Source organism: Pyrus communis, chromosome 9 (assembly GCF_041283825.1).
Source record: "Pyrus communis isolate YQ-2024b chromosome 9, ASM4128382v1, whole genome shotgun sequence".
Taxonomy (NCBI): Eukaryota; Viridiplantae; Streptophyta; class Magnoliopsida; order Rosales; family Rosaceae; genus Pyrus; species Pyrus communis.
This window is the reverse complement of record NC_142573.1, coordinates 10,857,767-10,874,126: the sequence shown is the minus strand read 5'-3', so window position 1 is coordinate 10,874,126 and position 16,360 is coordinate 10,857,767. Positions and strand designations below refer to the sequence as shown.

The 16,360-nt window shown below is 36.3% G+C and overlaps 2 protein-coding genes and 1 long non-coding RNA gene across 4 annotated transcripts; 2 read left to right on the top strand and 1 right to left on the bottom strand.

The window, feature by feature from the left end:
• Positions 1–250: 250 nt before the first annotated feature.
• On the top strand, positions 251–1,057 carry LOC137740539 (agamous-like MADS-box protein AGL62). The gene has a single exon (XM_068480384.2). The coding sequence runs from the start codon at positions 335–337 to the stop codon at positions 1,055–1,057; it is 723 nt and encodes a 240-aa protein (XP_068336485.2). The 5' UTR covers positions 251–334.
• A 7,959-nt stretch (positions 1,058–9,016) lies between these two features.
• On the bottom strand, positions 9,017–15,606 carry LOC148694236 (mannan endo-1,4-beta-mannosidase 4-like). Its single transcript, XM_088700652.1, has 5 exons — positions 15,253–15,606; positions 14,893–15,087; positions 10,009–10,131; positions 9,683–9,888; positions 9,017–9,509 (listed from the first exon to the last, which is right to left on the bottom strand). The coding sequence occupies exons 1-5, from the start codon at positions 15,604–15,606 to the stop codon at positions 9,158–9,160; spliced, it is 1,230 nt and encodes a 409-aa protein (XP_088556778.1). The 3' UTR covers positions 9,017–9,157.
• LOC148694237 (uncharacterized) lies at positions 10,723–11,680 on the top strand. Of its 2 annotated transcripts, XR_015966957.1 has the most exons (3): positions 10,723–10,997; positions 11,090–11,168; positions 11,261–11,680. It is a non-coding gene; the product is annotated as an uncharacterized LOC148694237 (long non-coding RNA). The 2 variants fall into 2 exon arrangements; XR_015966956.1 differs by having other exon boundaries at positions 10,723–11,168.
• Positions 15,607–16,360: the final 754 nt, after the last annotated feature.

Sequence of the window (16,360 nt, the reverse complement as noted above, 5' to 3'; positions counted from 1 at the left end):
CCTCTTAATAATCTTATGCTTCGCAAACAAGTCACCGGTTCTTACCATTATAAATACTAGTTACCTTATTCACAACAAAGCATACCAAAATTCAGATAGCTTGCCACATTCTCTTGAAGATTGCTTAACAATATTCTAGGGTGTGCCATCACCTTCCTTCCCTCTAGGGTTTTCCATATTCTCTCCAAGATTGCTTAACAATATTCTAGGGTTTTACATTAGTTTTACATCTAGCAGGGTTTGACATCACTTTCCTTCTCTCTAGGGTTTGCCATTAATTTCCCTTCTCCCACTGGGTTGCCATTGATATCACAAGTACTATTACTAACAATTAATGGCTAAGAGTCCTGATAATAGGATCACAAACAAAGATGCTGAGAATGGGAAAAAGGAGAGCAAAAGTCGAAGAAGGGTTGAAATAAAGAAAGTTGAAGACAAGAACAAGCGTCACGTGACCTTCTCCAAGCGCAAAAGGGGTCTCTTCAACAAAACAGCAGAGCTCAGCGTTTTGACCGGTGCTGAGACGGCAGCAATCGTTGTGTCAAACAGTGGCAAGGTGTTCTGCTTCGGAAGTCCCTCCCCTGACGCCGTCATCGAACGCTACGTTGGTCACAATGCCTCATTATCTGCAGGTCAACCAGATAATTATCATCCTCAAGTAAACAACACTCATCGTTCTACTAATTCTTCCAATGTTAATACGAGTAGTAGTAAGAAGCAAATACAAGATTATGAGAAAGCTTCGAGACTCTTGAAGGGTGGGAAGAAAAGTAATAGTAATAACAATGGAGGAGATGAAGGAGGTTGTTCTTATGGGTGGTGGGAGAGACCGATTGGAATGATGAGTAGTTTGGAGGAGTTAGAAGAGTACAGGGAAGCCTTGTACAAGTTAAAGCACAATGTGGAGGTTCGAACCAATCAGCTGATTCGGGAAACTACTCCTTCCGATCACTTCTCCTCTCTTTTGTCTATGGATGAAACATGGAGTCCTCCAAAATTAAGCCAGGGTCAAGGGTGCACAGGGTGCATGGGACGTGAATTTTATTATTTCTTGTGATAAGAAGTGCTTGTATCAGAATGTACTTCTCTAGTAGTCATGGCTTTTGGTGGAGGGTTTTAGTTGATTAGGGATCATGACCGAACAGGTTACACACACATTAATCAAAAGTTTCATCAAATGTACTCATAGTTGTTTCGTTCATTTATCTCGAATTTTTATGTTAAATAAATGTATATATTTAGTTTCTCAATCTTTTATGAATACTTATGATCTCACGGTAAGGGCTAGCCTTGAGGGTGCACAGGTATGTGTGAGTTTCATCTATTAGTTTTTATGATGAGTTTCATCGTGTTCTATTAGGTTTTAGCTGATTAGGGTTTATGATGAGTTTCATCATTCTTTATAAATATCATATCATGCGTTAAAATCATATCATTTATCATGCGTCAAAAATCATGTGGTAGTGCATATTTTGACACATCAGATTGTACAACAACGTGATTTAAAAAATGTGGTCTACCTAATATTTTTCTTAAATTAAGTGAACAAATTTTTTTTCATGGACAATTCTACAAGAGGAAACTTATTCTTACCTATAACCCATGTACACGTTCAACTGACCTATCGCATACTACATTTTAGGGGTGGAAAAAATTCCCAAAAATCCCGAACCGAACCGAAAAAATCCCGATCCCAAACAAAAAATTTCCCAAACCGAAATTCCCGAACTTTTCGGGATGCTATCCCTAACCGATCCCAAAATTTCGGTATGGGATTTGGGATTGGCTTCTCGATATTTCGGGAATCCCATACCAAACCGAAAATATATAATATTAATTATTATATATATTATTCTTTTATAATTGATGCTAGTAGTTTCTAATTCATGCTCTGCAACTTGGAATGCCTTACACCTTGCATATTTTTCATGTTTTGTTTGATATTCATGTGGATTTTATTATTGCTGCTGCCATGGCTGATGATTTTAGAAGGCTTGATTAGTTTGTCTCTCAACATATTGCAAAAAGGGTTTAATTAATTTGAATTTTGACTATGATAAAAACAGTCAGGCATGCCAGTGTTCAATTAAATGGTAGTGTGAATGAAATGAAATTCCTAGTTCATGAATGTGTTCTTGAATTATATATTTGAAGAACAATTCATAATTTCATATTTCAATTTGGGATTCCAGATTTGTCCCAAAATCCCGAAAATATTTCGGGATTCCCGAAAATTTGGTTTGGGATTGGTCTTCAAATTCCCGTCCCAAAAAATTTTGGTTTGGGATTCAGGATACTAGTTTCGGTATGGTATCCCATACCGAACCACCCCTACTACATTTAGTACTGGGGGTCTTTTTCTTGCATATTAACTAACATTATATTCTTTACCAAGTTATTTGCACATGGTTAATTATTGATTATATAAATTTAAGTTTAAATATTTGTCTTAAGGAAAATTTAAGAAAAAAAAACTTGATTGACTCAAATTGACCAAAAACTCAATTGTCATATGCTTTTGCAAGTAGCACATTAAAATTTCAACAAATCTTTAATAAAAGTAGTTCTATAAAAAATATTATGTGCAAAATTTAGAGAAGCAATCTCAAATACCATCAAAATAAAAAGGAGAAGCAATTTCAAATGGGATAATACTTGGGTACTCACTGGGGAGTATAAACACGAAAAATTCCTGAAACAAGAATACGTGTACAAAATATATTTTTGTATTAATGATTTTGGGGTTACAATCTCTTTGTAATTTGATCCTCTGATGCTATCGTCGTGGGGTGTAGGGTTGTGGATGAGCTGTTGATCCAAAGGGCCGTCGAAGCTTGATCTAGGGATGAACAGTTGATGAATGGATCTTCAAGGGGCGTTGGGCTTGATCTTGAAGAATGGGTGTATGGGTTTGTTGAGGTTGTTGATTCAAAGGGCCGTTGGGGCTTGATCTTAGGATGAACGGATGATGAATGATGAACACTTTCTTCAAGGGGCCGTCAGGGCTTGATCTTGAGTTGGTGGAAGTTCTTCAAGGGCCGTTGGGGCTTGATCTTGAAGGAGGATTTGACGAAGAACGAATATTGCTTTCTTGATCCTTCGGGATTTTCTTGAGAGCTTTAGAGTTTCAAGGCTTCAAGGTTTTGGTGTGTATGTAAATTCCTCTCCCCTTTTTCTCTTGATGGAGAAGCCTATTTATAGGCTTTGAGAGTGATTCACCACCATCCATTTTTTTTGGTGAAGTGAGTGGATGTTGTAGGTGAAGTAAATGGAGTTGGTAAGTGAAGTAATTGTGTGAGGTTGGTGAAGTAAATGGAAGTTGTAGGTGAAATGAGTGTGTGATGTAGGTGAAATAAGTGTGTGAGGTTGGTGAAGTAAGTGGAAGTTGTAGGTGAAAAGTAAGTGGAAGTTGTAGGTGAAATGAGTGTGTGATGTAGGTGAAATAAGTGTGTGAGGTTGGTGAAGTAAGTGGAAGTTGTAGGTGAAATGAGTGAAGGTTGTAATTTTAATACATTGGTCAACATTTATTTCACCGAAATTTCAATGTCTACAGGGAGTACCCAAATTACTGATTAAATTACATGGACCAATAAAAATTTCACATGTTTAATTAAAAAAAAAAAAAAAAAGGAACCAGACCTAGTTCATGCTTAGAAGCTTAAACGTTAACGGCACGTTCTGTAGAACTCCAAGCGTCTCTCTTCTTCTCGCTCAGACTAATTCTTACTCATACCACCTCTCCTTCTCGCTCAGACCACCATCACTTAGAGCAGCGACAGTGAACTCCGAGCGATACTGGTGAACTCCATGCTTAGACCACCATCCATTCTCTGCTGTTTTCTTTGATGGTATGTTTTCAGTTTTTGTATATAATATGAATTTGCATTTAAAATTTTTCGGTTGTTTTTATGTTTGAAAAAATTTGTGGATTTTGGTCTGAAAGGGGAACGAAATGACAACAGGGAAGGGGTTGTTGTTTTTGAAAAAGTTTGAGTAGGCTATGTTTGTCTCATATTGAGATGCAACAAAATAAAAGCAAAGAAATGATGGATATCATATTTCATGTCTCTGTATTGATATTATGTTGCAGGTTATGGAGAACAAAGAACTACAAGATTAGATAGCGAGTCATTATCTAATGACGAAGATGATTTACTTCACCTATATGTCAATCTCAAAGCCATCATGGCTCTAAGAAGGTTCCAAAGAATAGGTGAACGATTTGCACCTTGTAAATCATCTTCGTCATTATTAGATAATGACTCGCTATCTAATCTTGTAGTCTCTTTGTTCTCCATAACCTGCAACATAATATCAATATAGTGACATAAAATATACTATCCATTATTTCTTTGCTTTTATTCTGTTGCATCTCAATATGAGACAAACAGAGCCTACTCAAACTTATTCAAAAATAACAACCCCTTTCCTATTGTCATTTCGTTCCCCTTTTCAGATCAAAATCCACAAACATTTTCAAACATAACAACCACCCAAAATTTTAAATGCAAATTGATATTATATACAAAGAAAAAATTTTAAATGCAAACTGATATTATATACAAAGACTGAAAACATACCATCAAAGAATACAACAGAGAATGGATGTTTGTATGAGCGCGGAGTTCACCGGTGTCGCTTAGAGTTTGCTGTTGCTGCTCTAAGAGATGGTGGTCTGAGCGAGAAGGAGGGGTAGAGGGAGAGCTAGTCTGAGCAAGAGGTAGTATGAGCGTGAGGAAGGGAGACGTTTGGAGTTCTACAGAACACTCCGTTAACCTCTAAACTTCTAAGCGTGAAGTAGGTCTGGTTACTTTTTTTGTTTTTAATTACACATGTTAAATTTTTATTGGTCCATGTAATTTGGTTAGTAATTTGGGTTTTCCGCAGTGAGTCCCAAGTATTATCCTTTCAAATGGCTCTTCTGAGAGAGAACAACGAATTTTCATTTACTAAATCAAAGAACCAAAGAATTGTTCATATTTATTACACCATGTTTCCAACATGGGAGTAAATAGAAGACCATTATTTGGCTCTTTCTTGTAAGCTTACTCCATATATAACGGTGGCCCTAATCTGAGAACACTTATTTTAATTTACGACCACTGCTTCTGCACCTGTTCTCCTCACAACCTCTGTAATAAGGGTAGGACAACGGAGGCATGCAGTGTGATCCTCTGCAACCAAGCAGTTGGTCGCGTCCCATCACTAGATTACTAATGTAAGGGAGCATATTATTCACCACAATTAACTGGTGGATACAACCACCCCCCCACAAAACAAAAAGGCTGCCACTTGTTTTTTTTCTTAATCATAGTTAAATAAAACCTTTATGAATTTTAAAAATATCAGCCGAACCCAAAAACGACTGCCCGCGGTAGCCACCTCAGGGTTTCTTTCTTCTTCCCCCGTCCCATCTCAGGCTTTCTTTCTTCTTCCCCGGTCCCGCCTCAGGCTGCTGCTCTGGGCCAAATTTTTAGTTATAAACATCCCAATCCCCTTTTGGTCAAAGTCAAAAATTTTGCCTACGAGAATAAAGCTCAAACTACAATGAGCCACAATTCCAAGAGGAGCAGCAGGAAGAGAAGTAGAAGGAGAATTGCGACAAACCGATACCCGTGGCTATGGCATCACCAGACAGAGGAGCACTGGCTAAGAAGAAAGATGAAAATGACGTGGAGGAGGACAATAAGGAGTTTACCACATAGATCGCTATTACTGTAATTTACCAAATTAAATGTAATATCTTAACTAAGGTTCGGAGAAGACGAAGAGGATGATGGTATGAAGCAGCCATGGCTTCTGATTTGGGGAGGAAGAAGGGACATGTGGCAGACTTGGATAGAAGGTGATGTAATTGCCACTCGTAATTTCGATGCAGAGTGAGCACACCAAAAGAGAACAATGCAAAATGCAAATGTCTTAGATATGCCCATTTGATCTTCAAAACCTAGTTACAAATGGCTCTACTCGGTCTCTCTAGAGTAGTCAAATAATGAGAAGAGGAGGATTGTGGGGGATAAGACAGGATTAATTAATGGAGGTGATGATCATGGGACTAAGAAAGTGTCTATATTTTAGGCAACGTACGTATGACAATTTATTAGGAAACACTAGTAGAAAAAAAAAACTACTTGCGCGACCAAACTTTAGGCGACCAAGCAGTTTCATCGTTCAAGGGTTCTTTGACCAACAAAATAAAGGTATCGGCATGTGAAAACGTCAGGGCGGTAAAAGTGAAAACATTAGGCGACAAAGGTTTTCGTCATGCAAGAAAGCTAAGCACAATGAAATGGATAATTCGTCTTGCAATCTCATGCTAGATAATTTTCATCCTATGGAAGAATTCGGCTGAGTCCCAATAGAGGTAAGATTCTTAAAGATCAAATTAAGGAATGATTCGATTGAGTCCTAATTGAAAGAAAATAGCCAAAGATCAGAATAGGTTTTGATAAGATTCGAATTATTTCAAGAATCAAGACTTATGATCGATTAAATAAGACGTGAATCGAATGCTAAGAGGACTAGGTTCAAGTGGCCGAGATCATGTGTGGATTGGTTTTGTTTAATGAAAGGATAATATTGTAGATATCCAGGAAAGCATTGAAGAAGTATAGTTCTGTTGGGACTCTACTTCAGCATGCTTGGTCATCACGAAACTCACCTTTATAAATAGAAGTTCTTCTGCAACGAGAAGAGGACCTTTAACTCAACACACAAATGCTCTGTATAAAACCTCGCTCTACGCGGACCTTTCTCACACTCTGAGAAATTACCAACTGCCTTAATTTCTGTCAACACATCTTCAGTTTGGGGTAACAATACAATGTTGACAACTAGTGATATCTTCAGTTTAGACTAACAGCACTGTAGGCGTAGAATCAAGCGATCACAAAGTATCTTCAGTTTGGATTAATATCACTACTTCAAACTCAGTTGATCATCTATCCAAGTCTCAGCTGACGATGAGTCTTTGATTCTTTCGCCGGATGAGGCCATTTCAATCAGCTTCCCCAACTGCACTTCAGAGTTCAGTATTCAGACAACCAAACAAAATTTACCATAAAGACACTTGTGTATTTTGAGTACTTGTGTCCTTATAGCCTGATACCAATTTGGCGCACCTATATTCTCACGAATATATCAGAGGCAGCCAAACTTAGTGCAGGAGATCCTAAACTTTGTAGTGATTTAAGAAACCTTGCCTTCAGGTTCTAGAACCTAAGGTCGAGACGCGTTCCTTCCTCAATTGTGATCGCTCGAGTACAGAAGTCAGCAGTGCATTAGACACCACCACCACAACCATCTTACTCGCTGACTAAGCTCGGTCGTAAGTTGGCATGCCCATATCTACTAAAATGATGTAGTTAGTTCATTAACTATTGCGCTTGAAGGCTATGTAGGCTTGGTAGTTTTTAAGGTCAACATGTGGTTTTACTTTTTTTTTTATATATATATAAAAAAGAAAAGCTGTGGTTGTACTATTATACTAATATAATAATATTGATACATATACTTTTCACGAAAATTATTATTAACACTCTCAAAATCCATTTTGCATTCCAAAATTTCTATAATTAGAAAGAAAAATACACTTGTGAGGAGTGCAAAATAAAATTTTTGAAGTGTTAATTAAAGCTTCCATATTTATTAGTTTTTATTATATACTTTAAGTTAACTATGTTAATGATAGTAGAAAGCTCCCATACATGTAAAAATTTCTCAAAATATTTATTTTGTTTTAATACAATTTCTTGGCAAAAATATTGGAGTGCTTGTGTAAAATTTGATAATTTTCTCCGAGTAATGTTATCAATTGTCATTGATGCCTAGGCGGCCTAGACATATTTAGGTAAATTTTTTGCATATCTTGTAAATAAGTACACATTAAAAATTATACTTGAATGAAATCCATGAATAAGATAATAAAAGAATGATAAAATACAAAAAGAGTATCTAACAAGTTCAAAATTTAAAAACACATTAAACATATATGCCATATAACTTAAGAAATTTTAAATGATTATATCTAATTTTTGAAAAATAAAAGTAAAAATCCCACATAGTGGGTTGGGTGGTTCATAATAAAATTATTAGGAAGCCATGTCAGGCATTTCTTAACCAAACCACACACATTGGTATCATCCCCGAAATCCTCTCTTTTATTTATGAAATAATTAGCCATTGTATTCTAACTTCGTTCAGAAACCTATATAGCAATTGCTATATAGGTTAATATTTTTTGAAACAACTTGGTTTTCTATGATTATTTGAAACAACTTCGTTCAGAAACAACTTGGTGTCCCACTTTGAACTTTGGAGCACCAAAACCGGTAAGCAACTTATATAGCAATTGAAAGTTGAGCCTGTTGAGGCCAGAAATCATAAAGAGACAATTACGAAAAGGTGCCTGCATCCTTCCTTCCCCATTTCATAAAGCACCACGCCTTGAAAACCGGAAACCTTTCTTCTTTTTCATTCTTTCCTTTTCCTCATCGTCGTCATTTTCTTTTCGTTTCCTCCTCTTCTTCTTCTTCTTTTTTTTTTTTTTTTTTTTCTTTTTTTTTTTTTTTGGTACCATTTTCCTTCTGTAAATTCTCCTTTTTTTATTTGTTTCCTCTTCTTCTTTTTTGCACTGTAAGTTCCTCTTCTTCGATGAATTTCAAAGAGAGGGAGTTGCAACAGTTAAGAAAGTCGTGGTGCACAGAGAGAGGGAGTCGAAGCGGCAAGAAAGCTTTTGCGATTTTGGGTATGTGTTTGGAATTTCTTCCTAGGGAACCATTTCACTCCGCCTAGACCGTTGCCTAGACAGCCGCCTAGACTGTTGCCTAGACAGCCACCTAGACCACCCAAGCCGCCTACGAGGGCCTAGGCGGACGCCTAACAGCTCCCTGATTTTTCTTAACAATTCGGACCTAATCGAATTGGTACACCTACGCCCAGCGCCCAAGCCGCTTTTTAAAACACTGCTTTTTCATGCTAAATAAAATTATTCATTTTCACCACCTAAAAATTAACTAATCTACGAAGCAGTTTATATATTGCTGATGAAAAACCCACCCCCATTACATCCAAGCTTCTTTAATTAAGAAAGCTAAAATCATAGTGATTATTAATACACAATGTCAATTATTGAGACATTAATTGCAAGAATACTAGTCTATAACCCACCAAGCTTCCTGGACTGCTGATCAATGACATTGGCAGTAGTAGGGCTCTCCTCCAAAACGACTTCGTTTCCATCCCCAAAATTCTCCATTCCTTGAGCCATCAGCTGCCAGAAAAGCCCACCCGCACATGAGCCCCCGGTACTGGCACTGTTGTATATGTCATTGTATAGTTTAGCAAAGTAGGCGTTCCTCTTTTCTAGGCTGTACCCTGGTAATTTATAAGACTTGCCAAATTCTCCCAAAATCAGTGGTTTCTTAACTACTGTATTGCAGTCTTGAATGTGTTCCTGCACCCATTTGTCTACAAAAGCATCTTGAGCCTCTTCGCTTGACCCCAATAACCTGCAGTTGCGGTTCTCGTATAGTTGGTGACTCTTAATATTATTGCATATATGCATGGTATGTAAAAAGATTTTATAAACTTGACAGTCCACATTATTGGAATCAATGAATGAGTCACAACAATTTGAATAATTTAAAGCGTGAACTGTCCATTTTAGCGATTTTGTACGTACCATTGCTCAGCATAGATATGTATAGTGGTGAAATCGATCTGGGGAAGCAAGTTGCTGGCAGTGAAATCAGATCCATACTCCTGGTTACCAGGATTGAACTGCTTCTTGTTCGGCGTTGTTTGTCCGTAAAACCCTTCAAGCCCTATCTCTAGTAAATGCTGACTGTCAATGGACTTAACGTGTGCAGCCATTTCTTTCACCCATTGCTGTACAGATTAATACTTGGTTAAGGTGTTCAGATTCCACTAAACCGTATTTTACAACTAAAAAAGTTGACAAGCAAAACATAAATGTAAAAATACAAAATTGGAGAGATGTACATATACCTCAACAAGGGCTCCGGAGACGTCAGATTGACAACGAGGTTCATTTATTAGTTCCCACGCAAAGATGGTTGGATCATCTTTGTAAACCACGTTCGTTATCGAGTTGGTTCTCGTGAGCACAGTCTGTATCGGATATTTACATAAAAGCCAACACACCAAAAACAATAAATCTGAATCTACGTTAAAAGGAAAAAGAAAAGATTCTGTACTCAAGCCTTCTATATTTGATTTGTATATGTATCAACTATCAGTGCATCTTTTGGTCTTTGACCTATAATAACATTGAAAGATTATGATTACTCTTATGAAAAACAATATTTGGAACATTGTAACGATCCCTCCCCAAATGTAATGATTTTAATCTCGAAATGTATTTTTGTTAAATTACTATTTTAGATATTTATTCTTATTCTTATTTTATTTGTTTTATAAAATATTCATACTATATTCTTAATTAGTTTTTATTAACCATTTTCCAAATGGGTTTTTTTTTTCCCAAAAGGTTTAAAAACTTTAAATTTTAACGATAAGAACAAAATAAAGGATAAAGTGAATAGTATCATGATTGACTTTTTAGTGTAAAAATGTGATTTTTCGTTAAAATACCGAAATTTTTTCATTAAAGTTCGTTTTTTTTTTTTTTTTTTGGTGTAGCCGTGGGCCCACCCCACTTTCCTTCTTCCCGCAAACTCGAAAACTCTCAGCCCTCTCTGTCTCTCTCTCAGCACTCTCTCCTCCACCGAGACAACCCCACACACAAACCTTCGGTCTTAGACCATCTCACCACCAGATTATTATAATCTCCACCCCTACGAATTTAATCCAAAATCTGAGAACTCAAACCCCCGAGCTCTCCGGCAAGAATCAGGACAAGATCCGACTGGTATCAAACTTGGGCTCAACCTCTTCCAATCTCAGCTTTTCCGGTGAAGAAGTTCTGCAATGTCTCGTTTAATCCGAGATGTTTTGGACTCGAAATTTTCCTTCTGGTTAGTTATCGGATTTTCTGAAGTGATTTTGGGGAAGGTTCGAAGTGAGTTGAGGTTTTAACCTCCGTTCATTGTTCTATGTTTATACCCAGAAAATCCGGTGACATTCCTTGGATTTTCCCGGCGAATTTGTGACGGACTCGACCACCTGGTGCCCAAATATGTGTTTAGGTAAATCTTGTAATCCTTTCATGTGATACTGGATTGAAATCTAGGTGAGATTCCAGGTTTTCAACCTCTGCATGTTCTGTTTTGTTTTCCAGAAAATGGGTAAGCACCACCCGTGCCATGTTGGTGGAATCTCGATGAATCCGAGATTAATTGGTCCAAAATCCTCCTAAATTGAAATCTCGGTGCAAATATTATGAGGCACAACATAGAGAATTAGGCACCCAGAATCATGCTCGCAATTCGGTGAGTGGAACCCTTTTAAAATGACTATTTTATAAATCTTAGGGTTGCATGTATATCTTATTTTCGAGTTTGCACATGTTTTAAAGTATGTTTTACGGGTTGCATATCTTTGAGATTTGGAGAATTTACTAGTTAATTAAATGGCTTTGTGAAATATTTTAAAATGATTAGAATTTCTTTATATTCAAGATTATCAACTACGATTTTATGCATACGAATTTCTGGGGATTTATGAGGATAATTAGCACATCCATTTGGTTTTAGATATATTTTCGGGTATGTATCTAGTAGGTTATCATACAACACATCCACACAATACAGGTATTAGATGTCTATGGCCATAGGACACGATGATGAGGAGGAGTGAGATATATATATATATATATATATATATATACACACACCCCCAGCTTCACTGCTGAAAGCAGTGTCGGACAGCTTCACTAGCCACGGCTAGTGTTGGTGTGTGATGTTATAGATTTCTTCTCCAGCGTAACCCAAAGTCGTACAACTTCACCTTCGAGTGATGGGGCCTACCATGTTTCTTCACCGGCGTAATCCAGTGTCGTACAGCTTCACCTTTAGGTGATGGACAAGTACTGCCTTCGGGCGATTATGATACCCTTAGAGAGTATAGTATGATTGAGAGTTATGGATTTTGCCTTCGGGCTGAGGTTTTATAGATTTGCCTTCGAGCGGTTTTATTACCATCTCTGAGTATCGTGGTACATATATATGTTCTCCAAATGATTGCACAACATGCTAGGATTTTCAGAGAACCTATTATATGGTACTATATATGTTTTCAAAACAAGGGGTTATTATGCTCCAAATTAAAATGGTTTTCGTATTATTAGTATTATTATAAAGTTTGGTCCACTCACCTTTTCTATTTTGCGCCTCCTTCAAGATTTAGATTCGAGGCACATGATCTCGGCGTCAGGGCATCTTTATGTAGGTATCTTCGAGTTTTTCCAGTGTAGGACCACTCCTTTATTCATATATTTTATTGTAATTCTTTCATGTATTCCTTAATTAGTTGTATGTTCTGAACATGTTCTACATCGACATGTTTCTTTCTAATTACTTATCTTATTGTTTGCATATTTAAAATGGCTTCGTCACCCTCGGGTGTCGGCTAGCACATGCCCATCCTGGTATTTGGGTATATCAGGGTTGGGGCGTGTCAACATCGACTTATATTATATTAGATTTCAAACCCACCCAGTATAATTATAATTATAGCATTCATGTGTATCTTTGCTCTCTTTTGAGATACAAAAATATTAGGGTATGTAGTATTTGAGTTAGATCTCACAATAAGCCAGGTGTAATTTGGTATTGAACATGCTATACAGGTTTGGGGAGTCGAACCTAATACCTTCCACATAGCAGAGAGATATATCACTAGGTCGTTAAATGTAATAATAATGGATGTGAATTTGTAACATATAACTAGCAATTGGCACACACGCTCCACGTGTGCAACTAAATTTGTTTTTTTTATTTTACTACAGCTTCTCATTAATAGCACGGATGACTATTCAAAAAAAAAAAAAAAGACAAATAAAGAAAAGGGAAGAGAAAAGGTAGGAGAACGTGGGGAATGGAGAGAGAGGAAGAGGAGGAGAAAAATGGGGTTTAATTATTTATGTTTAAAATTTTAAATAGGGTATGCTATAATTACATGGCTGTGATATTAGTATAAAAAAAAGTAAAATTTGTGTTAGGCATAATTACTAAATTGTTCATGTTTTTTATTTTTGCTCAGTTCTGGTGAGAGGGTTAGAGTGGTAATTTGCTGGAGTTTTGGTTAACAAATAGGGTTTTATTAAGATTGATGTTATTCCCACCCCATTGTCTTATCTTTTCACTCACTTTTTATTGAATATTTTAATTACATATTTGTTCATTTGTAAAATGACTGATAAGGACATTAATTTATCCTCTTTTGCGTTAAAAAAAGGGTTGGGTTGCACTCTTAGTCTATCTTAAACCCTAACTCATCTTTCCATCTCTTTTCATCTAGAAAAAGCCAAAAAAAAAAAAAAAAAAAAAAACAAACAAACAAACAAACAAGATTTAGATGACTTTTTCGTTGAAGAAGTAGAAGGTGACGCTTCTATGGAAGAGGTAGAAGATTATGTTTCTAATGAAAAGGTTAAAGAATAATTTTGTATGTGGGTCTTTTGCATTTGCCGCACCGTATATGTCGTTGAAGTTTTCCTTTTGAATTTGGATACATCTATGTTTTTCAATTGAATTTGCATACTTGTGACTTCAAGATCAGCAAAAAGGATTTGGCAAAATATCCTTATTTTTATTGCTTATTTGAATTTGGCCAACGTATGTTGAGAAGCACAAAACTCACCTACGAAAATCTTTAAGCAAATCAAACAATCCTTTCCTTATTTTTTTTATTTTTTATTTTTTTGTTTTGTTTCATTGATGCATGCATTTTAGAACGCTTGGAATGAATTAGCAACACCCTGGCTTGAGAGCCAGTTGAAATACCATGTCTGTGATGCATTATAAAAATTATATGTTGTTTTATAATTTCATATGTATGCATATGTTAAAGGTTATTTTGGGAATAATAGTGGGTGGGGAAATAGCATTTTAAGTTTTTAATTTTTTAAGGTGGGTGAGATTATAACGTGGATGGAGAAATAAGATAATGTGGTGGGTCTAGTAGCTCCCTTTATTAATATATAGTTAAGATTAACTAGCAAAACTAGGAAAAATTATCTATGATATATTAATTTAATGGGGAAAATTGTAGCATTGGTCCCTCAACTTTAATCAATTGGAGCAATGACCTATTAACTGAAAATACATAACCATTGGTTCCTTAACTCATCAAAATGTGTAGCTATGATCCTTTTTGTCAACTAAGTCAGAATTCCGTCAAAATGAGTTATGTTGGAAGGGTTATTGCTACAATTGGATTAAAGTTGAGGGATCATTGCTCTAATTGGGTTAAAGTTGAGGGACAATTTCTCCAATAAGGTTAAAGTTGAGGGGCCACTGCTACAATTTTTCTCATTTCGTTTTCCATATTTGCCCCTTTATTCAGCCTCACATGTGTGGCACGTGGCGCTCAGTTTGACGGAAGTTTTAACATAGTTGACGAAAATGACCATAGTTGCATGTTTTGAAGAGTTTAGGGATCAATGGTAATGAATTTTTAGTTGAGGAGCCATTACTCCAATTAAGTTAAAGTTGATGAACCATTGCTACAATTTGCTCTAATTAATGATTTTATGTTGAACCTACAAAGTTAAACAAAGAGTAAATTCTTTTAGTACTATTCCATACGGAGAGATCCTTGGAAGAGATCCTTCTATTGTCTTTTCTCTATTAGACGAAGAAGAATAGAAAAAAAAACATACAATTGAGAATTGAGAGGTGGTTAATTAGACAAATAATTAATGGGTGTAATTACTTAGTTGTGAACAAAATAGCTTTACATTTTTTATACCTGGATATGATCCTTATAGTATCCTTTAACGACAGCGTTGGTATAGAAGTCGTCGTCACTGCTGATGGATTGGCCACGGTCTCTTGCCCACTGCACGTATTGCTTTCTACCCCCAAAGTCGCTGTAGTTGTTCACAAAGCTCAGTATCACGTATACACCAAATTTTTTAGCTTCTGATATCACAAAGTCTAAACCCTACCAAAAACAAAAATAAAAAGTAATCACCAACTTTATCATGTATAAGATCCACAATACCCCAGAAAATGTCTAAGGAAAGACGAAAAGGAATAAAACTCGATTAATCATAAAACAAAACCCCCCACAAGGTATATATATCTAGCATGTTAAGTTATCGCGTACCTTAAAAGTGTCCTCGTTATAGGAACCAGGAGAAGTCTGAAGAGGTCTGTCCGTACCACCATCGCTAAAACCCCAAGTTCTAGCAACATTCATGCCATACTTGGAGGTTTGTTGGAAGGCAGAAGTGACCTTGTCCCTTGTAGACGGATCAGATGCCATGTACATCATCCAATATGCATTGAATCCGTTTATGTAAAACGGTTTCCCATTCATAACAAAACGGGTTCCTTCTGTTTGAACAAAAGTAGAAGAGCCAAAGCTGGCTTCACCCTTGCAATCTCCACGTTGAATATTGAAGATTAACACCAAAAAAATTGACAAAACAAAGGTATAGAACAAACCCTTGTAGGACATGTTTGAATACTGTTATCCCCTCATGCAAAACTTAACTTCAAGTATTATATTAAGACTAGACTAGAGGACTGAATTATATAACTAGTGATTTGGAAAAGCCTAGGAAGAGGAGAAGGACGGAAAGAGAAGGGAATTAATGGTAATTATAATTCGGGATGCTATACCATAATTAGAGATTTGGTTTAGCTTCTTTTGTAACGATATACCATAACAAGCGATCTCCCTGGTCTTTTTAAAGATTTTGGCTATGCTTATTCAATGAAACAAACCAATAAAAGCACTTAGGATTTCTTTTAAAAAAGATACCATATATAAGCATTACAAGTGGTGTAAGTACTAATGTTTTACCTTTTTATTTTTTGTTTTCTACAACGATATAGCTATATTAAGGGTGAAATTTGAGCTAAGTCACATAATAGACTAGTCATAAGATGTTGGTATTGAATTTTTCATGCACATGAGTTAAGTATAAGACCTCTTACTTGTAAATGAATAATAATAACACTACTAGACCGTAATCTTGGTCATATTGATGGATTGCCAACTTGTGTGCAATCCCAAGAGTAAGAGGAATCCATCCTCAAAACATAATAATAATAAAAAAAGTCGGATGCAATAGACCGGCCTCTCTTGCTTGTAGCTGTTTTAGTTTCATAAAGAAACCTCGCTTAGTCGAGATGGGAGAGGTTTAAAATAGGCAAGCGCTCTAAGGTGCCTGAAATAGGAAACACTTCTCCTTGTTATCTGTTAGAAG

What these genes read in the sequence shown, in the direction of transcription:
- LOC137740539 (XM_068480384.2), top strand. Translation starts at nt 335, where the DNA reads ATGGCTAAGAGTCCTGATAATAGGATCACAAACAAAGATGCTGAGAAT.
- LOC148694236 (XM_088700652.1), bottom strand. Translation starts at nt 15,606, where the DNA reads ATGTCCTACAAGGGTTTGTTCTATACCTTTGTTTTGTCAATTTTTTTG. An exon ending in ATAACGAGGACACTTTTAAG is followed by an intron (nt 15,088 to 15,252) that starts GTACGCGATAAC and finishes TGTTTTTGGTAG; the next exon opens with GGTTTAGACTTTGTGATATC. An exon ending in CATATCTATGCTGAGCAATG is followed by an intron (nt 9,510 to 9,682) that starts GTACGTACAAAA and finishes CCGCAACTGCAG; the next exon opens with GTTATTGGGGTCAAGCGAAG.